The 22752-nt window shown below is 44.8% G+C and overlaps 1 protein-coding gene across 2 annotated transcripts in view; it reads left to right on the top strand.

Annotated features, from left to right (window-relative positions):
• XRRA1 (X-ray radiation resistance associated 1) overlaps positions 1-22752 on the top strand; it is a 55469-nt gene that overhangs the window by 16160 nt on the left and 16557 nt on the right. The window contains exons 5-9 of one of the 2 annotated variants that reach the window (XM_040964258.1): positions 314-386; positions 3229-3326; positions 8028-8161; positions 15523-15651; positions 16225-16442. In XM_040964258.1, coding sequence (XP_040820192.1) covers positions 314-386; positions 3229-3326; positions 8028-8161; positions 15523-15651; positions 16225-16442 — 652 coding nt within the window. Of the gene's footprint in view, positions 1-313; positions 387-3228; positions 3327-8027; positions 8162-15522; positions 15652-16224; positions 16443-22752 lie in introns of those variants that run through there. The other variant, XM_040964259.1, reaches the window with a different exon arrangement.

Here is a 22752-nt window from a genome sequence, read left to right as displayed (position 1 = left end):
TTGAGACTGAGAAGTCACCTGTTCTCAGCCAGCCACCCTGGTCCCCACCAATGTTGGTATGTGGTTCACCCATGTTGGTGAAACAAAGTAGATTTCAGGGGTCTCTATCCATGCAGCTCTTGGGGATTACAATCCGGCTAATCAGAGCTCTGTCCCCACACTGGACACTGTTCTTCCTTCACTTATTTACTCACCCACCCATGGACCGACATTACTGAGGCCCAGCGTGGCTCTGTGCTGTCCACTGGAGCTTCAGCCAGGCCTCCGGGCAGGAAACTAACCGCATGGCTTTTTATGAAATGCCTTCCTACAGGCTAAGGAAAAGGATTTCAAGAATTTTCATTCTGTGATTTATATCAATGCCTCAGAAAACACACTGCCTCTAGGTAAGTTTTTTCTTTTTGAAAAATGTCTTCTGTCTTTTGCTGGCACAGCCACTCATTTGTTGGGATTTCTAAGTGTCCACCTGCCTGTGACTGGTTACACATCTCTTTCATGGATTGTAAGAAGTCGAATTTAGAGTAAGCAGATCTCTATACCAGCCCAGCACTCTCCCTCCTTCCACTTACAGAGAAGGTGCACAAAAATGTTTCTGAGCATGCAAGAGCTTCTGCGAGAGCAGAGCTGCCATGGTCATTTGGCAAATCCACAGCGACCCCTGCTGGGTGTTAGGGCTGTGTTCATTGCTTGGCTTTTAGGGATAAGTGCAAGTAGTTTCTACGCTGGTCAGCTCCTGGTTTGGTGGGCGAGATGGGCTCAAGGCACAGAGATGAAAGTGGTGCAGGCTGGAAGCAGCCAAGTAGGATGAATTTCACCCCAGGCCAGAGGTTCGGGAGAGACTTTTTTTTTTTAATTTCTTTATTTGTATTGGAAAATCAGATATGCAGAAAAGAGAGACCGAAAGGAAGATCTTCCATCCTTGATTTACTCCCCAAATGGCCACAACAGCTGGAGCTGAGCTGATCCAAGGCCAGGGGCCAGGAGCTTCTTCCAGGTTTCCCATGCTGGTGCAGGGTCCCAAGGCTTTGTGCTGTTCTCTACTGCTTTCCATATGGGATCCCGGTGCATGCAAGGCGAGGACTTTAGCTGCTAAGCTACTGCACCAGGCCTAGGAGGGACTTCTGAAAAGAGGAACACCCAAGCTGAGGGCACAGCAGGAGTAGGAGTGGCTCACATTTGAGGCCCAAGGAGCAAATGTTGAATTGGCAGTGCCTGATCAAGGGAGTGTGAGGAGATTTTGTGTTTGCCAGGGTGCAGGAGGGGAGAATGGAGACTGGAGATATCAGAGCAATCTGAATCCTCAAGGTCTTTGAGTGACCCAAACATGAGCTGTAATACAAGGCTGGAAGACTTTGTAAATAGACAAGGACAGCTCTGTAACAGCTGTGAAGAGGGCAGGTTATAAAAGAAGACTTTTGTTCCCATTTTCTAGGGGTGGGGGGAGATGAAATCTTGACCTTAGCATGTGGCAAGAAGGGTGAGGGAATTGAAAGGGAAGAAGGAAGAAAGAAAGGGAGGGAGAAAAGGAGGGACAGAGAGAGGAAGGGAGAAAGAAGGGTCCAAGGAGGTGAAAATCACAGACTTTTTGGGGATTTGGGGAGAGGAAGGAGAATCTCATTTAGATAGAATATGTGGGAGGATAGGCATGTCAAGGAGCAGAGGGACTGGACAAGTTCAGTTTTATTGTGTTGATTTTGAGGGGTGCACAAAGAGGTCCCTGCCCTTGAGAGGACAGTGTGCTCTGTCAGGGACACAGGCTTGAGGGGTGAAGGCCAACTGCATGAAAAATGTTCAACCTCACTGGTAATCGTAAGAGCAACAAGGTGCTGTTTTCTACCTATCGAGTGTGAAAGGACCAACGTTGGCCAGCATTGAAATGAAAATGGATACTCTTGTGCTCAATTGGCATCTTGGAAGTGATTGGCAATGTCTCTTTAAATTTAAGATAGCTTTTAATCTGGTAATTCCGCTTCTAGTTCTGTAGAACACATTCTGCAATGATAGAGAATACTTGTTGTGCAAGGATATTCATTGGAAGCATGCTGAAATACATGCCAAGCCGCTTTTCTGTTAGACTCTATTGAATATTGACACACCAGGGACCACCACCATCTCTGGTTGACAGCAGATTCCCTTAAAAGGCACTAGGTAATCCCACATGGTGTGCCAGGAGTGGCAAAGCATCAGCAGTTCCTCTTCAATGGAGTCCACACGACTGTCTGTGAGCCACTGTCTGTGCTCCCCAGGTGCCACTTCAGCGGGGAGACAATGGAGGTATTCAGCATTTGGACGCAGGAGCACCCCTGGATGCAGGAGCATCCCTGGCTTAGAGACCTCCTTCCCCCCTCTGATGATATTACCCTTTATGCCATTCCACAGGCATAGTTCCTGGAGGTCCGGGGGGGGGGGACATGTCCAGTTATAGGAGTCACTGCGTGTAGAGAAGCAGCCCACCAGGTGTCTTCCGTTCATTTGGCTTCCTAGTCCAAGAACTCATTTGGCTTCCAGTCGACCAACCTGGGGTCATTTGTACCACAAACAATAATGCTTGGTGACGTGCTTGGCCATGTTTTAGGTTGCTAGGGAACAGGGTATTAGGTTGCTAGGGAACAGGATAGAAAGTTTCACTGATGCTAAAAGGGAAGGTTTCTTACCTTTCACCTACATAGCCTGAAGCTGTTGATATTGAGACAGTGAAATAAATTAGAGTGCATCTATATTGCAGAACATGACTTGTATGTTTTAATGCAAAATAAGTTGAGAGAAGAGCAATTATAGTACAATGTACATAATATGATCCCATTGTTAAACAAAAGTGTGTGTTTCAGTATATGTGTAGGAAAAAGAGCTGGAGCATCATATGATTATTATTTCTGGGTGTTGGGATTAAAGGGAACCTTTAGTTTTCTATGATGTGTCGCTTGTTGTTGGGCATGTTTAACTTTTGTGAAGAGTTTTTAAGTGGGCTTTGCAGCTGAACAGACTTAGATTCAATTCTTGGCATAGCAGCAGTTACATTTCTAGTGAATTACTGGGCCTGACTGATTCTCAGCTTCTTCAGCTGAGACCTGGAAGTAGTGGTAATCCTTACTTGTCAGGCTTTTTTAGGGATTTAGAGGCTGTGCAAGTAAAGCACCTTAACAGTGTCTGGTGCATGCCAGTGGGAACCTAGTAAATGGTTATTACCAATATCTTTCTGCAGATTCTCTCTTTCTCTTCCCCATCCAGAGGTGTTTAATGCATTTCCAGCTTTAAAGGAACTGGAGCTCGCCTTTAACGGCATCAAAACAGTCTACGTGAAATATGGAGACTTCAGGTTATTGGAAGTAAGTCGGAGGTAGGGATTTTTTAGTGCCCACCTGTTCCGCTCTGAAGAATGAGTATAAGTTCTCTACTGAGTCTAACTGTTGGGAAGGGGATTTCTGAGCCTTACCAGCTAGGCCTTTCCTTTGTGGCAGGCTGCTAAAGAGGGCAGTGGTTGTGGTGGTGATGGTCAGGGTGTGGTGGGGGTAGAGACAGCAATGAAAATGGTAGTGGTGACAAGAAATAGATAAGACCCTTGGCTCTGATGCATGATCCCAGACAATAGCGGTCAAAGGTCATATCCAAAGGATACTGATATGTGAGTGTAAGCAAGGCATCATAGATGGGAGGTTTTAAGGGGAGAATCAGATGTGGTAGCACTGCAAAACATTAGAGGTTTGCAACTAGATGTACATAAGACCAGCTGAACTAATAGAGCCATGATGAATTTCATGATTCTAATATCATCCTTGTCTGAGTGGGCTAAGATGGAACTGAAAATTTCACTTGCCTTTCTTTCTCCTAAATTTATTTTGTCATGGTTATACATTTTTCATATATGTCCTCCTCTTTCACTTGCATAAAAATGAGGGGGTAAGGTACAAAGAGCAAAATTCTTGTCACTACTTACAAGTCACTGCACGTTTGGAAAATAGAGAACAAACTTGGGACCAAGTGTGAGACTGGGCAGGTAACCAAGCTTACTGTCATTCACTAAATGATAGCCTCCTCCCACATGCTGGCCGTAGAGTGAAAGTGTTTCTGATTCAAACTTCAGCAAAATGCATCTCATGAGCCTTGGGGATGACCCCCAAAGAGTTAGTAACTTAACAAGCTTCAGATTTTGAACATCAGCTGTTCCTCACAACAACCTTATGTAACCCGATCTTATCGGAGAGGGAAACCTCTCACAAGAGTGAGCTTTTCGGAGTTGATGGGCTTTATGTGTCAAAGTTTTTTAACTGCAAAGTTTTTTTTTTTTTTAACTGCGTGGAATGGGCCACTTTTCTCAGATGGATTGTATGTCCTTGCTTCTCATTCTGAATGTCGTGGTACCTTTTGTCCGTGATCTCAAGTCATGCTGAGGGTACAGTGATCTGTGGTTTGAGATGGAGTGGTCCTCACACTTGTTCAGGAATCAACATTCTTTAAGTCCTTTACAACAAATAGTAAATTTACAACTCATGCAATTTTCTGCAATGTTAAAAAAAATTTATGGTGGATTTTGGTACAGTGAGAAACAGGTGCCAGATGTTCTAGAGCTACAGGGATCCCTTTCCTCAATCCCTCAATCCCTGGGTTTGGGAGCTATTTTTTTTTTTTAACATTTCTTTCTTTTTATTGGAAAGACAGATAAGATTACAGAGAGAAGAGACAGAAAAATCATCCATCTGCTGCTGATTCACTCCCCAGGTGGCAGTAACAGCTAGCCAGAACTGAGCTTTTCCAAAGTCAGTAGCCAGGAACCTCCTCTGGGTATTCCATGCAGGTGCAGGGTCCCAAAGCTTCGGGCCACTCTCTACTGCTCTCCCCAACCATAAGCAGGGAGCTAGATGGGAATTAGGGCAGCCAGAACACGAACCAATGCCCATATGGGATCCCAGCACTTGCAAGGTAATGACTTGGCGATTGAGCCATCGTACCATGCCCAGCTTGGGAGCTGCTTAAGAACCCCCATCTGTTTATTCTTTTACTTTTCTGCAGGGTTGTCTCTGGCGCTGTTGTGTGTTGTGTATTTTGCCAGGCAACTTGTCTTCCTCGCCAGAACTATTTCAGATCTCTCACTGTGAGGTTCTTGAACATGACCTGACTACAGGCTCTGATCCCACCTCTTTGAGTTTTTGGAGGATCCATAGTTGATCATGACTGACTTTAGAGACCCTGCTGTATATTTCAATAGCCCTGAAAAAGATCTTTTATCTACCCGACCCAGCCCAAGCAAATGCTTTTGCATAAGGGAGTAGGACAAAGTTATGAGGCAGAATATAAATGAGAAGAGGAAATCTGTTTTTCTCTATGATTTGCAAGGATGCCCTAAGAAAAGGATAAACCTGTCAAATAGCCTGAATTTGCAACTCACAGAAATGAATACTTGATGTGTAATAAAACTTGATGTGACTCAGCAGATCCTGAAGCCAGGTTTGGAATCTTCTGTCCTTGCTGGCCAGAAAAGCTGCTCCAGGGGGGAAAGCCCCGGGTAGAATTCCACAGGAGTCAATTTAGAACAGCTTACCACTGCTGTGCTGTGGTTCTCTGCGTAAGGGTCTGAAGAGGTTCCACTGGAACCTTGCGCTGGTAGTCAGGGGAGCCTTGGTTCTGCCAGTGCTTTGCCAAGCCGCCTCCACCAAATAACTTACCTTCCTGGGATTTGATTGTCTTCTTCTGTAAACTGGGAACCACCTGTGAAATTCTGTGGTCCATGAGTCAAAGGCTATTTCAGATTCCTGCAAGGCTGTGCATAGCAAATTTAGATCCAACATGAAATAGCCAAAGCAAGTAGAATAGAGGGCTCCAAATGTTGTATATAGAAGGCTGAATAGCTATTTCAGGCTTTGTGGTCCATGTGGTCCTAACTAATCAACTCTGCAACAGAAGGAAAGCAGCGTAGCCAAGACATAAACAAGTGAGCATATTTCAATAAAACTTTGTTTGTATTGCTGAAATTTGAATTTCCTGTGATTCCCACATATGGCACACTATTACTTTATGGATTTCTTTCAAGCATTTCAAAATATAAAAGTCATTCTTTGTTGAGGGCCATACTTCACAGACAAGAAGCTGGGTTTGGCTTACAGAACACAGATTGTCCACTCCTGAGCTCAAACACTGATAGACCAGCACAGGATATGTGTGGTGGAGAGTGAGACACACTGGAGTGTCAGATGAGTGGGCCTGGAGAGAAAGCAGGAGAAAGAGAGACAATTAAAGATGTAGACCAACTGACCTTGGAGCACTAGGAACTGGTGCTAAGAGAGTTTAAACTTTCTCTCCTAGGCAATAGTGATCCACTTAAGAGTTGTAGCTGAAGAATGGTAGGGTCAGAAAAGGGGTTTAGAAGAACCATCTGATTGCTGGATGGAGACTAGACCAGAAAAGCAAGTAAGAGATACTAAAGATGTGGAGAGAATCCATAGATCCTAATGACTGTCCAGAGACCTTTCCCCATCCTTACCTGCACTTATCTGAGCCATCCCTCCAAGCCTTCCTCTTCTCTTCGCATCACCCTCAGACCTGGCATTTGCTGATGACAGCTTGAACTTGGCGTTCTTTTGATGGTCGGTACCTAGTGCTCTCCTATGCCACAGGGTTCAGCCATACCTCAAACACTTGGCAGTTCTCAGAACAAGCAAGGTTGCCTTTCACCTCCAGGCTTCTATAGCTGCTACTTGCTCTTTGTTCTTTACAAGTTGGTGAATACCTTTGTGTGTCTGAAGAAGGTTTAAATGTCACTTGCTCTGTGGAGCCTGTCCTGACGCCTGATTGACCTAATCATCCCTTACTTTTAGTGCTTACTGCTCTGTGTTCAGGTATCTGTTCCAGAATCAGCTTCCCTTAACGTTTCTATTAAGGGGATCTTTGAAACTTTGTGGGAAATGAGTTTTGTGAAAAGATGTGCATGAATTTCACATTTCTTTGTACCAAGTGAACTTTTAATTCATTTTCCTACAAACTTTGAAATTCCTTCATAGTGGCATCTAGGTTCCTAAGAAGGCTGGGAGCTCAAAGTCAATGTGCCACATTGGGTTGATGAATGAAGGTACGATGAGGATGATGACTGCAGTGGCAGCCAGTGTTACGTATGCAATTATTATTTACTGGATGCCAGGCTAAAAGCTGCATCTACGTGAGAGTCACTAACTTCTACTTTATTGCTAAGGAAGATCACACATGCAGGACTTCAACCCATGTCTGCTGAACCCATCAGTTTTTTTTTCAGCAGCAAAGTCAGAGCCAGTCCAGGCCTTCTCTGGTGTGTGTGTGTATGTCTGACTATGTGATGTGGACAAAGATGACCCAAAGACTGTTCCTGAACCAGCTGAATAACAGGCGGAGATTGACTGCATTCAGTAGGCTTTGCTGTGCATGTGTGTATAGCAGTGTGTGTATGGCGGGGGCGAGGGCGGGCACCATGCTACCACACTCATATAACAATGCCCTAGTTCTTCAACATGTATTCTGCTATCTTAGACACCTGGCAGACTTTGACAAGTACTCTGATACCCGTTTAGGGAAGGCTGTTGAAGTTGGGGCAGGGAAAGACTCCATCTGCTTGGGGAACTGGGAAAGCTTTGATGAAGCCGTAGATTCAGGTACATGAAAGAAAGGCACTCCTCTCCAGGTGGAAAGCATCACAAACATATATAGGTGGGATGGGGTGAGGAACTGGGATGAAGTCATTTTGGCTAGCACCGCAGAATAAACAAACTTTTGTACTGTCAGCTAAGGCTAGGAAATAGGTTGAGAACTGGCTCTCAAAGGCTTTTATTTAAACACCTTTATTTTTAATTGACACATAGTAATCATCATATTTGTGAACTCCAATGTGACATTTCAGTGCATGTATGTGATGTATACTGATCAGACCAGGATAACTGGCATATTTACACCTCTGGCTGGATGGTGGGAGTTGGAGGGCAGGGGGAGTAGCTAGTTCTCACCTTGTAAATGAGCAGCATTGTCATGTGTGGTGCTTCTGTTGCCCTTGTTTTGTCTTGGCATGGCAGTTCTTGGACCTTTCCTTCAACAGCCTGACCACAGAGGCCATCAGTGATCTAGGAATTCTGCCACGCCTCCGGGTCCTGCTCCTCACAGGCAACAACCTCACCTCCCTGCCACCCGATTGGGCTGTCACCGAGCAGTAAGTTGTACATCATGGAATCCATCCTGTGTTCCCTCGGGAGCCTTTCCTGGTTGTGAGTACCTGCAAAGATATCCCAGAGCAGCATCAAATGCCATGGAAACAGACTGGGCGCTCATAGAAGGAGAAGGCCATACCCTGAAGCTCTCAGGAAAGGCCTGGGTCAGGTGCCCCCCTTTCCTCAGTGCTGTTAAGAGACTCCTTGTGGCTTTGCCAGCTACTGCTGCTGATTGGCCATCTGTAAACTGTAGATATTGCTGCTGCCAGGTGATTCCCTTCCATGAGCTCTCTATTCCAGCTCAGTAAGTCTGTTCCCTGACCACTGAGAAAGCTTTGTACTTTCCTACTCTTTGTCTTTGCTGAGGTCCTTTCTCCTGGCCAGGATGGTTTGGTCCTTCACCTCCGCAGCAATTATTTAGCAGCTTACTATACACCAGACTCAGTTTACCTCACTTTACCTCTGTTGACTCATGACACTCAGAATAGCTCTAGGCAGTAGATGATTTTTATTATCGCTATTATGTAGAAGAGGAAATTGGAGCACAGACAGGCTAAAGAACTTCCCCATAGTTACCGAGCTTGTCAATGGCAGAGCTGGGATTAGACCAGTCTTTGTGATGCCAGAGACCTCAGTCATTCCTGTACTGTCTTCCTGTATAGTTACTGTACAGATACCAGGGCCTAGCTGAAGTGCTCTTTTCCCCACCAGAAGTCTTTTCTGGCTGCCATGCCCTTTCCTGCTTATTCTAAGCCTCTGTTGAGTGTAAATATTTTCCCAGTAAGTTTAGCATTTAGCTTATTCTGTTGTGATTTATACCTCATGTATATATATATATATATATATATACATATATATATATATCTTTATAGTAAGTAGATGGATGATATAGCCTTCCCAAGCATAGTGTGAGCTCCTTGAGGGCAGTAGCTCTGTCTGATTGATCCATAGCACCCAGGTGGTGATTCAGTACTTTACACACAATAGGCATTTAGTAAACACCAACCAGCTTTGAGATGGTGATGATAAAAAGTGTTGATAATGTTCATTGCAATCATGGTCATGTAATGGAGCTCTCTGGGGAAAACGGAGGTCAACTAGTTGCTAAAGGGGATTAAAAGTAGTGCTAAAAGCAGTGCCTGCTATATTCAGGATTTCATTAGCTAGGGCTTTTTTGTTGGCAAATGAAGCAAATCCATTTCAAACTGGCTTAAACAGAAAAAAAAAAAAAGAATTGATTGGCTTATGTGTCTGAAAAGTCCAGAAGTGGACCTTACAGCTAGGCACAGGTACCCCAAGATGTTGCCAGGGCTCCATGTGCACCTCTGTTTCTTTGTTATGTGTCTGTCACTCTGCACTTGCTCTCACCTGAGCATGCACACACCTTCATTTTCCTCGGGGCTGAGTCGATTTCTAGGAAGCCTTTTCTCCACCTAAAGACTGTAATATCCAGGTTAGTAATACAAAAGCCACTGGACGCACTGCAAATAGACAGGCTTGCTTGCTTGCTTCTCAGTGGGAAGAGCTAAATAGTTGATTATTTTATGATTGAAAATTTCAAACATGTTTAAAAGTAGAGCTAAAAGTAAGCTAACTCCCATGTACCTATGACCCAGCCATGATCTATTATTTCCTGTCAGTACTGCACCTCCACTGCTGCTGCTATCTCTGGAAATGCTAACAGAAGCCAGACAACAGGGTTGCCTCTGCCTGTGCCCTGGCTGTCAGCCTCTGACCCATCCCTTTCCTGACAGCACCTACCTGGAAAGGTAGGCTGGGAGATGTAGTTCAAGGAGGCTGACTCCAGGCACTCCAGGAAATAGCTTGCAGAGAAGATGTGAGGGCTAAGAATGAACAAGCAGTGATGGCACCATCCAACACTAGGAATCCCGACATCTAATCTCTCCTTGTTGAAGTTCCCTATGACATTAGCAACTACACCATGCCTCGCCTAAACACAAGAACATTTCCTCATGCACTGAAGACACTTTCAATATCCTCTAAAAAGGAATAAGGGGAAGGGTGTTTACCACATCCCACCACAGGAATAGCTGGGTTTGAGCCCCAGCTCCACTTCAAATCTGATTTTTTTTTTTTCTTCTAACGTGCAACCTGGACGGCGGTGGTGATGGTTCAAGTAGTTGGACCCTGTTAGTGGAAGACCTAGATGGAGTTGTGGCTCATGACTTTGGGCTGGCTCTGGGTGTTGTATGCATTTGGGAGGGGGGATGAACCAGCAGATGGGAGACAGCTCTGACTTGATTTTCCAGTAGTTTTGATCTGTGGTTAGTCAAATCAATGGAGGACTGACTGTAATGGCTACAGTTAGTTACCTTTGTTAATTGTCAAGGGACCAGTGAGAGTTTAGAAATCTGCCATCCCTGCCACTCTTGCAGCATCTCCCTGGCCCTGCTCCTTTAACTGATGTGCTAAGCCTTCATTCCTGAAGGACTTCTGTTTTTATTTTTATAAAATATTGTATCATTTTAAGACTTTTAGTTACATTTGGCCACCTCAAAGTATTTGTAACTTTAGTTTGGTCACTTTAAATAGTATGGCTCCTTTTGGCATAAATAATGTTTTTTTTAAAAAAATATTTATTTTGGGCCTGGCGGCGTGGCCTAGTGGCTAAAGTTCTCGCCTTGAACACGCCAGGATCCCATATGGGCCCCGGTTCTAATCCCGGCAGCTCCACTTCCCATCCAGCTCCTTGCTTGTGGCCTGGGAAAGCAGTTGAGGACAGCCCAAAGCTTTGGGACCCTGCACCTGTGTGGGATGCCTGGAAGAAGTTCCTGGATCCTGGCTTCAGATCGGCATAGCATTGGCCATTGCGCTCACTTGGGGAATGAATCACTGGATGGAGGATCTTCCTCTCTGTCTCTCCTCCTCTATGTATATCTGACTTTCCAATAAATAAATCTTTTTTAAAAATTCAAAATTTATTTAAAAATATATATATATTTTTTTTATTTTTATTTGAAAGGTAGAGTTAAGAGAGTCTGGCTGGATCTGGACCAGTCTGAAGCTAGGAGCTTTTTCCAGGTCTCCCACATGGGTCCAGGGGCCCAAGAACTCAAGGCATCTTCCACTGCTTTCCCAGGTACATTAGCAGAGAGCTGGATCAGAAACAGAGCAGCCAGGACTTGAACTGGCTCCTGTATGGGATGCCAGCCTCTGCCAGGCAGAGGCTTAGTGGATACACTGTGCCAGAGTACTGGCCCCAAGGGCAAATAATCTTTACATTCAAACTTTGATTCTATAAAGCAGTGAGACTTATTTTAACAGCAATAATTATGCAAACTATACCTTGTTACCAGTTATACAAGACTAAAATCTCTTTCCACGAATATCCAGAGTACTTGTCTACTATTTAACCACTCATGTAAACATTCCATGTATGAAATAACCACTAACAGATGGAAGTATTAGCACTGTACATTTGCCAAACCTCATGCATGAGAAACCATTCTCGGAAAATTCATATAATCATGAAGCCTGAAAAGCAATTTATAAAAGTTATTCAATCATTAAAAATATTATCTGAAAATGTAAACTCTTATTATAGATTTTCACTGTACATACAGCTATAAACACTTATCTCTTTGTTTTTTAAAAAAAGGAAATGAGATTTGAGAATTTGGACATTTCTGTCCCAATAGATATTAAACACATTTTCCACCTAAGACATTATACTGAAAGGACTATCATAGATCTAAAAATGAGATTGCTGTCCTCACAAGTTTTTTTAAATATTAGAAACTATAGCCATGTTGATCTAAGTGCTTATTTTATGCAGTCATAATGACCTTCAATGTATTATTTTCATTTTTAATAAAGATTTGTTTATTTACTCAAAATCCAGAGTTACAAAGGGAGACCGTCCATATTCAGGTTCCCTCCCCAGCTGGCCACAATGGCAGGGATTGGGGCAGGCCAAAGCCCACAGGCTGGAACTCCATCTGGGGCTCCTACATCAGTGACAGGGCCCAAGCACTTGGACCATCTTCTGCTTTCCCAGGTACATTAGCAGGGAGCTGTCTCAGAAGTACAGCAGCTGAGTATCAAATCTGAGCCCATATGGGATGCCAGTGTCAGAGGTGGCAGCTTAACCCACTGTATCTCAGCGTCAGCCTCCATTTTTTTTTCTAAAATAAATTATGATAAGTTATTTGGAATGGTCTGTGAAGAAACTCTTTGAAATTTCTTTAAGGATGACAAAGCCTTGGTAAAATGGTGGTGCTTTTAGGATTTTGCATTATCATGTATACTAGCACAACGTATGGGGTGTATCTACGCTCACAGTTTGGGATGCTGAAAAAGTGGCATGCAGGATCTGGTGAATGTCCTTTGGAAGAGCAGCAGGCACTGCTCTCTGGATCTGTCCTAGAGGCCTTTCTCATTTCTGATCCCACTCAAACTGACAGCCTAATGGATCCTTAGTAAATAAATGAGTCAGAACAGCATAGATGTTTTTTGCTTAACTTTCAGAACCCAAAAAAGCCAATGAAGCTTTGTGGGTTTTTTTGTAATGCAAGGTACAGGACTGTGCCTTTTTTTGTTGGAGGTGTATCCCTATATGCTCCAGATAGCTAGACATGAAGAAAATTAAAATGACAGGATGCTAAATTCATGCAGCATTTACCTCCCTCTTATTTCACATGTGTATGAAATGATAGCATCACAGGTGTTTGTAACTTTTCCTGCTCAGCAAGTCCAATAAGCATGATGTGCAAGATAGCCAAGTGAGCAAGATCCCCGTGAAGCAGATTATGCTCTCAGGGCAGAGCACCCTGCTTCTGGCAGCTTTGATAAGGAAACACCTGTCAGTTCCTCAGCTGTATCCCTGGTGCCACGGGCTGGTGTTGATTGCTGCAATAAAAAGGCTCCACACCTGAAACAGCAGGTAGAATTGGAGTCACCGCGTGATTAAGCTTACGAGAACCTGCAGTTGTTGTTCAAGCCAAACAAACAAGCTAAGATAGGCGGGGATGTCCGGGAGTCCTTCTGCTTCCATCTCTCTAGTCTTGAACGATGGCAGTAGTCTCTGCTGTCACCTCAAAGATGTACTGTCAGCTTCCTTCTGCTAGGAAGAAAAGTTCCTGGGGCTTCAACTGGCATCCTGCTAGAATAGCTCTCACTTTGTTGGGTAGCAAAGGTATTCTGCGAGGTAGGTCAGTGTGTCTGTTTTGTTATATGCTCAGGGCTTACAGTTCAGAGGTAGAACTCATGTAGAGAAAAAACTCAAGTACTTGGAAAGGGACTGGACCACCAAGGAAGAGTATGAAGAGTACAGAAAAACAGCGGGTTCAAGGTAGGCAACTGGAGGGCACCGGTGTTTCAGAAGTTGACAAGAGGATCCCGCAGAGTGCAGTGAGTGTGAACAGATGGATGGGGAGAAAACCATGACAGTGATGATTGTCTGGAGGCCCAAAGCACAGTAATTTCAACTGATGCTCTGACATAGGAAAGAGGGACACATTTATTCTCTCCTTTTACACATAAGGAAGTGGAACTGCAAGGTGCTAGAGACTTGTCTTTTTTCTTGTTAAAAAGACCTTCCACTGAAAGAATGATGAACTAAATACCTGAAGAAATACCCATTAAAATATGTAAGGAGCAGAAATATGGCCTAGCATTACACTGCCCCTTAAGATGTCTCTGATCCCTCATCAGATACCTAGGATCAAATCCCCACAACTGCTCCTGACCCAGCTTCCTGCTGGTGTCCACCCTAAGAAGCAGCAGATGGTGACTCAAGCACAGAATCCCTGCCACACTGGTGACCTGAACAGACCTCAGAAGACATGAAAAGCAATGTTACTCATCAAAAAATTGGAACTCAATCCTGGTCTCCCACATGACAGGCAGGTACCCAGCCACTTTAGTCACCACCTGCTACCTGCTAGGGTATCCACCTGCAGAAAGCTAGAACTAGGAACAGAGTTAGAACCCAAACCCAGGCACTCGGACATGGAATTCAGGCATCTCAATGTCCAAGTGCCAAGCCAAACACCCAAGTTTGAGCAGTATGTCTAACCTTATCCAAAGTCTTGTAAGTGTAGAGTTTTTTTTTAATCCTCTTAAGTAGATAGGTCTGGGCCCAGAGATGCCTACCAGCAGCCAGAAGTCACACAGCAAGCAAAGCAACAACATAAGCCAAAGCTTAGGCTCTTCTGTGCTGCTTGTAAAATAGCATAAAATTCCCACTGCTGACTCCCAACTGTTCAGCATACTCTTGGCTTCTAAAATAGTTAGGTTAAATCTGTCAGAGTTTAAGTGGTTCTTAAAAGCAGTTTTTTAATCCAAATCAATTTTTTTTTTATTGAAAAGGCAAATTTACAGAGATGAGGAGAGACAGAAAGGTCTTCCATCTGTCAGTTCACCCTCCAATTGGGCATAACAGCTGTCCAGACTGAGCTGATCTGAAACAAGGAGTCAGGAGTTGCTTCTGGGTCTCCCACATGGCTGCAGGGTCCCAAGCTTTTAGGCCATCCTCTGCTAATTTCCCAGGCCACAAGCAGGGAACTGGATGTGAAGAGGAATAGCCAGGACACGAACCGTGACTCAAATGGGATCCTGGCACCACAGGGCTGAGGATTAGCCTACTATACGGTGCTGGCACTGGCCCCAGGTTTTGGAGTCTTCAGGCAAGTTGCCAAGAGCTTGAGCCACTTGCCTTTCATATTTAAATAGAATCACCTGGCCCTCATCCACTAGAGGACACAAATGAGATCACATTAAGGCTACTAAAATGCTTCCCCTGCCTGCCAGGACCTCCGTCCCTTAACTCTTGCTCTCACACATTTTTGGGCTCGCTCAGCTGAGTTTAGAAAGATATTTTTTAACTCCTCACTGGTGTGTGTGTTTTATAAAGTCACTTGAGAGGACACCCTCCTTACAGCCAGCAACAGTGACTCAGGCCAGCGCCTTGCACTTGATTCAGAGGCAAAGCTGTGACCTGTAACACGGGCATTGCCAGTGCCCCTGTGGCTGCCAGTTCCCAGCAAGGATCACACAGCATCCCACTGAGCCCAAACCATGAGTGCTCCCCTTGCACAGCCCTGCCTTGCTCACCCTATTTTCTGTGAGTGCTATTAATGCCCCCTGCCCTGCCCTGCCCAGTGTCAGGGATGTGTGTGGTTGTTCCCCTGCAGGAGACTCAGTGTGCAAGTGGGGTTTTGGCCAAGAGTCCATGGGGGAAGAAATACACCTGCTATCCACTCCTGTGAGGACCTCTGTTGGGCACCCAAGAAGTTCCCCAGCTGGAGAGACTTCCCGACTGGTTCCCTACCCTCCATTTCTTTGCGCAGTTGGCACAACGTGTCCCCCGCCTTGCTCATGACCCAAGATTTTGCATTAACAGGGAGGCATCTGTGACATCGCTGACCAGCAAGAGGTACCTGCTGAGATTCCCGGCGCTGGAGACCCTGATGCTGGATGACAACAAGCTGTCCAACCCCAGTTGCTTTGCCAGCCTGGCTGGGCTCCGGAGGTAAAGCCACAGCTTTTGCCTTACCTGACCCTCCCCACCCCAGCCTCTCTGAGTGCTGCTCCGGAAGCCACTGGGCCTAGTGTCCTGCTGTGTGGCTGTGGCTAAAGCTTTAGCTCACCATAAAAGTGGGGCATCAGGAAGGAAGTTTCTGATCGTGTAACTGGATGAGAACTGGCAAATTTGGGGGCTGTTACTCCATCCAGGACCGTCAGCTTGAGGGAGGAGGGAGGGGGACAAAACAACTCTGAGAGGGAAGCTGAAGTGCTGAGTTCTAAATTGGTTGAAAGGAGAAAAAATGCTGGCAAATAATTAACCCTTAGATCCCTAAAAAAAAAAACTTGACTCAGCTGCTATTTACTGAATGTACTGCTGTGTTCCATTTACATATCATCTCATATTCCCATTTGAGAACCAGGTGTACTGAGGCCCACAGGGTCATTCACTGGCTCAGACTCACACGAGAGGATTAAGTGTCCAAGCCTGATTCTGTGTTCCTTGCCTAAAGCTGGCTTGGTAAATATCACCGAAGTATCATTACTGCTGTGATTCTGTATTCGCTTTCCTTAATTGAAGACTGAAGAAGTTAAGCCTGGACCAAAACAGGATTTTCCGGATCCCGTACCTACAGCAGGTTCAGCTCCGCCACAGGTCGGGGAACTGGGCTGGAGGCAGAGCAAGTCCCCAGAAAGAGCCCCGACCCGTGTCACAGCCCAGGCCGTGGATATATGACGCCTCCGATGAGCAACCTGACTATACTGTGCTGCCCATGAAGAAGGACGTTGACCGCACAGGTGAGCCATGCCCCTGGCTCCAGGCACAGCCCCGCCTGATCCCTGAGCAAGTGTCCCACGTGTTTGTCTCCCTGCCAGGGCCTGTACTGAAGCTGGTCCCCAGTTCTATCAGGGCAAATGCTTTTGAAAACCACTTAAAGTGGATACTTTATTTAAAAAAGGATTTATTTATTTTTATTGAAAAGTCAGACATAGAGAGAGAGGAGAAGAGACAGAAAGGAAAATCTTCTGTCTACTGATTCACTCCCCAAGTGGCCGCAAGAGCCAGAGCTGAGCCAATCCAAAGCCAGAAGCCAGGAGCAGCTTCTGGGTCTTCCATGCAGGTGCAGGATCCCAAGGCTTTGGGCCATCCTCAACTATTTTCCCAGGCCACAAGCAGGGAGCTGGGTGGGACGTGTAGCCACTGGCACACAAACTGGTGCCCATATGTGATCTCAGCATGTGCAAGGCAAGGACTTTAGCCACTAGTCTACTGTGCCGGGCCCAAAACGTGGATACTTAAAAAACAAAATCTCAAATTATGAGCCATGCAAAAGTGAGGGTTCGCAGAGACTTGTGCTTTGGTGGTGTGGTATGCCGAGGTCCCTGAGACTTGGTCCCTGTTCTGCAAGCTGCCACTGTCCTCAGAATCACGTCCATAACACAGCATTCAGAGGCAAAAAGGAAAGAAATGTCACCTTTATTAGAAACCCAAATCCCTGGGCCCAGCGGCGTGGCCTAACGGCTAAAGTCCTCACCTTGAATGCACTGGGATCCCATATGGGCGCCGGTTCTAATCCAGCTCCCTGCTTGTGGCCTGGAAAGGCAGTCAAGGACGGTCCAAGGCCTTGGGACCCTGCACCCGTGTGGGATACCCGGAAGAAGTTCCTGGATCCTGGCTTCGGATCGGCATAGTATCGGCCGTTGCGCTCACTTGGGGAATGAAACATCGGACGGAAGATCTTCCTCTCTGTCTCTCCTCCTCTCTGTATATCTGACTTTCCAATAAATAAATAAAGCTTTAACAAAAAAAAAAAAGAAACCCAAATCCCTGTAATACACACGCGTGTTTCTGGATTGTGTGTTCTGGTCCACTGATCTGGCTGTTGTTAGTATGCTACATTCTACCCGCCCCCACCCTTTATTTTAAATGAAGGAAAATCACTTTGCATAAAACACAGAAAACTTATATAGAACTTGAACTTTTCCAGAAAGGAGTACTTTCTTATTTGCATGAACATAGTTTTATAAACTATGTTCTATTTTGTCTTAATAGCTGCATGTAATACTCATAATCATTTAAGATATAAATTTCCTTTGTAAATTTTTAGCTTTTAATAGATTCAATACAGCTCAAAGATATAATTCTAAGGATATGATAGTCCCTTCCTCCTTTCTTTTCTTACCTTTTTGAAAAAACAGTTTAAATTTATATTGCAGTAAAAAGGCTTAATGTTTAAATGTCATTGGTGTTTTGGTCAAGCTTGCATTGAATCTGTAGGTTGTTTTAGTGGTAGAGATATTTTTTAATTTTTTGTTATTATTATAAAGATTTATTTATTTATATTTGATAGGCAGATTTACAAAGTGAAGAGGATCCAGAGAGAGATCTTCCATCCACTATTCCCCAAGAGGCCAAAATGGCTGGAGCTGAGCCAATCCAAAGCCAGGAGCTTCTCGATCTCCCACATGGTTGCAGGGGCCCTAAGTCTTGGACCTCTACTGCTTTCCCAGGCACATTAGCAGGGAGCTGGATCAGAAGTGGAGTAGCAAGGACACAAACTGGCAGCCATATGGGATGCCAGCACTGGAGGGTAGAGGATTAGCCTGTTGAGCCACAGAGTCAGCCCCAGGATAGACATTTTAATAGCGGCTTTTCCAATGCATGAGCAAAGAATATATTTCCTTTCTTATGTCCTTGATTATTTCTTTCATCAATTATTGTAGAGTTCTTTAACTTCTTTGGTTAAACTTATCCCTAAATATTTGGGGGTTTTGTGGCTATTATGAATGTGATTTCTTTCTTGATTTTTCTTTCAGTGGGTTCATCATTATTGTATAAAAGAGTGGGTTTTATTTGCTCATGACCTGTAACTTCACTGAATTAGTTTATTGATTCTAACAGTGTTTGGGGGGAGTGTTTAGGATTGGCCATGCACTTCACGTTTCCTGCAAATAGGAATAGTTTGACTTCCCTTCGAACAGTCAGCTTCCTTTGTTTCTTTTTCTTAACTGCCCTTGCTAAGCTTCTTGTTACTATAATGAGTAAGAAAGTGAAAGTGGACGTTCTTGGCTTGTTTCACATCTGAGGGGAAATGTATTCAGCATGTATTCAGCGTTTCCCCTCTCAGTACAACACTGGCTATTGGTTTGTCATATGCAGCCTCATGATTTTGAGAAATGTACCTTCGGTACCTAATTTATACAAAGGTGCTGTTTTTTTTTTTGTCATGAAAGAGTGTTGAATCTAATCAAATGCTTTTTTCTGCATCTATTCAGATGATCATTAGGTGCTGACCACTTGTTCCAATCAAATGCCCTTATGGGACGTCAGCGTTGCAGTTAGCAGCTGAGTCCACTGTGCCACGGTATTGGTCCCTGTTAGGTTTTTTTGGTAGGCCTGTGCTACCTTGCTTCTTCATGTCTCCTGCGTCCCTGTGTTGACTTCTACACATGTGATGTAATCATCCCTTCCTTTTATGGAGTAGCTTTTATTGGAAGAGAGTTTGTGGTTTAGCTGGAATACAAGATATCACTAGGTTTGTTGCTTTGGCTTTTTTTTTTAAGATTTATTTATTTTTTATTACAAAGTCAGATATACAACGAGGAAAAGAGACAGAGGGGAAGATCCTCCATCCAGTGATTCACTCCCCAAGTGACCATAACGGCCGGTGCTGTGCCAATCCAAAGCCAGGATCCAGGAACTTCTTCTGGGTCTCCCACGCGGTTGCAGGGTCCCAAGGCTTTGGGCCGTCCTCAACTGCTTTCCCAGGCCACAAGCAGGGAGCTGGATGGGAAGCGGGGTGGCCACGATTAGAACCGGTGCCCATATGGGATCCTAGCGTGTTCAAGGCGAGAACTTTAGCCACTAGGCCACGCCGCCGGCCCTGCTTTGGCTTTGATCTGAGTGACGCGATTATCTTAATCAGTGTCACTTGTGTCTATTAAGTGACCCAGTGGTAGAATGGGCTACATTTTTAGGGATAGAAGTGTGGCTTTGTAATGAATGTGGGTTTGTCGGGGTGTGCATTTGATTCACACCGAGTTCCATGTCAGTGTCTCTGGAGATTGTGGCAGCCAGGTCCATGTTCTTGATGCCAAGGGAAACAAATGCGACTGTTCCCTTGTTCCGTGGGCAATCTTGGGTGATGCTGGGGCTTGTGGCTCCAATAGCTATGGTTCTAGAACTGTGTGGTGTGGATGAGCCCATCCTCGGATGAGTCCAGCTGGTATGGTGGCTGATAGCACCAGCAGCCCTGGTCCTGGGACTGGGGGATGCAGACTGCCACCTGCTCCAGTCCTGTGGGATGACTACAAGGTCTGCAGGAGATTTTGCTGTAGTGGATTTAAGTCCAGAGGTGGAATGTCCATTGGTTTTTCTTCAAGTCCACCAGATCGATTCCAAAGGGATTGAGAAATTCAGAGCTAATTGTTACTTACAGTCCTGGTGTTGCAGGGTAGAGTTCGGTCGTTATCCAACTCTTAGGGTGGGAGCAGGGTTTTTTTAGTTGTTTTTTGTGTTAGTGGCCGGAAACTGAGATGAATCCCCTTAGCTCACAGAGTGTGAAAGTATAGTCTCCCCGCTTGCAGGATCCCCACAGAACCCCCAGAATCCCCACAGCTGCAGGATGCAGGGCACCTGTGCTTTGACTGACTCTGACTCCAACTCTGGCAGGAGAACAGGGGCCCTGTGTGACTTTCGCTGCTGAGGCCCACTCCACAGCAGTTGCTCAGACCCCAGGCAGCTCCCTGGGCTGAGGTCAAACACAGTGGGTGACAGTGGAATTTCCTCTCCGGGAGAACTCTGAGTGAGTATGTGACAGTTTCTCTTGTGATGTGGTAAGGTGGAGGCTCACAGCTGGAGCAGCTGGCAGCTGCTTTGTCTCGGTTTTCTTTTCTCTTGTCCCACGGAGTCTTCGTGTTTTGTCACTTCTCCACTGAAAATGTCTGTTGAGTCAGGCTCTGAAAATACGGTCCTTCTTTGCTCTTTTTCATATTGCAAAGGCAGCCGAAGTTATCATGACTGTACCCTATTCAGCCATCCTACACCTCCCAATACTACAGCAGGGAACAGTTCTGGGTGACACTCTTTCAGTCAGGAACTCCTCCAGGAATGACCACCTTCCGGCTTCTGTCACCGTAGACCCATCTGGCTTAGTTTGAACTTCATGCACATAGAGTCACCATAACATGTGCTCTTTCACTCAACACTGTATCTGTGAGCTTCAATGATGTTATTGTATACATCAGTAGTTTGATATCTTCTATTTCTCTTATTTAATCCTTTGAGTCCACAGTTTAACGTTTTTAACTGTTGATAGGATGCTGGCATCACAAATGGTGACTTAAGCCACTGTGCCACAAGGCTGACCCTCACAGTTGTGAATTTTAATGAGATCCAGTTCATCAGCCTTTTATAGTTAGTGCTTTTTGTTTGTTAAGATTTTTTTTTACATATCACAAGGCTATGAAGATATTTTCTTTCAGAAGCTTAAGTTCATACACTTTGCTCTGAGATTTATTCAGAATTTTTGTCTATGCTATCAGTCATTCAAAATGGGTTCTTTTTTCCTTACAACCTGTGTATCCTACTGACCCAGCACCATCTGTTAAGAAGGGAACATCTTCTGCCTGCCTTTCCCTGAGTTGTGAGGGACGGGGGCATTGTCTTCAGCTGGGTGACAATGTAGGAACCAAAATGCCCGCAGTGTAGAACAGTTGTGGGACCTGGCAGTGATGTCCTGCAGTCGGCGGCTGCTCTTCGGGACCTTGTGTTTCTTGCACATGGAGACTGCTGGTCAGTGTTCACACAAAATTCTGCAGGAATTTTGCAAGGCATTTGCATGGACCCCTTAGATCAATTTGGGAAAAACCTGACACCTTCACACTGTTGAGTTTTCAAATTCATTAAAAACTCTATCCTATGAGTTTTTTCTTTGTTTTTTTTTTTTTAATTTGCTCAGCAGTACTTTGTAATCTTCAGTGGTGAGACAGTATATTTTTTTTCATTAGTTTGTCCTTAAGTGGTTTTTTTTTAAGATTTATTTTATTTTTATTGCAAAGTCATATATAGAGAGAGGAGGAGAGACAGAGAGGAACATCTTGCGTCCATTGATTCACTCCGCAAGTGACTGCAATGGCCAGAGCTGCACTCTACATCCGAAGTCAGAGCCCAGAGCCTCTTCCAGGTCTCCCTTGAGGGTGCAGGGTCCTAAGGCTTTGGGCTGTCCTTGACTGCTTTCCCAGGCCACAATCAGGGACTAGATGGGAAACGGGGCTGTTGGGATTAGAACCGGTACCCATATGGGATCCTAGTAGATGCAAGGCAAGGACTTTAACCGCTAGGCTACTGCGCTGGGCCCAAGTGGTTGGTTTTTCTATGTTGTTGCCAAAGTTATTGCCAGGCAGCCAGCCCCTCCTGCACGCCAGCGCTGCAGTGGTCCTCTTACCAGCAGCGCTATTGTGCTGTTGGCAGAGTCTCGCAGGAAGCCCTGGCACAGCAGGAATGCAGTAGATAGACCCCTAAAACAGGAGGGAAGAGGAGGTTCAGAAGTAGAATGTAACACTTGTACAACAGAACTTTCACCTAAAATGATTCTTCTGTCTGGCTGGTTTGTGAATTGTTGAGGAATGATTGTATTTCCTTGCATTTTAGTATTGTTTGCCATCCAGCTTGTTCAAGTCACTGTTATCCAGGTAGATTCTACCTTCAAATCACTGAAAAATGTCCTCCTTTAGTAATCATTTTGAACTTGGGCCTCTATTTTTTGACTGATGTATTTTAGAACATCTCTAGAATACTGTAGCACTGTGTATATTTTCCGGAATAGGTCATGTCCTGTAATAGAATAACTTAAACTCATATTGTGGTTCTAGGTACATTTCAACTTAAAGCTATCATTCCTACTCCACCGTCCCTGTTTGTCCAGGATTTTTTATTTTCTATGTGCCTTTTTTGTGAAAACTGACCAAATTTTCTTTTGTTCCATTTGTTGCTGTGATTGTTTAAAGCCATGCATTTCATTTCTGTATTTCTAATGGCTACCTTAAAACTGTGAAGCACATTTTTAGACTGACCCTGGTCTATCAATACATAGATTCAATCAAATCT

Source organism: Ochotona curzoniae, unplaced genomic scaffold (genome assembly GCF_017591425.1).
Source record: "Ochotona curzoniae isolate NIBS_2020 unplaced genomic scaffold, NIBS_Ocur_1.0 scaffold_3223, whole genome shotgun sequence".
Lineage (NCBI taxonomy): Eukaryota > Metazoa > Chordata > Mammalia > Lagomorpha > Ochotonidae > Ochotona > Ochotona curzoniae.
The sequence above is the reverse complement of the archived record's forward strand: the minus strand, read 5'-3'. Positions and strand labels throughout refer to the sequence as shown.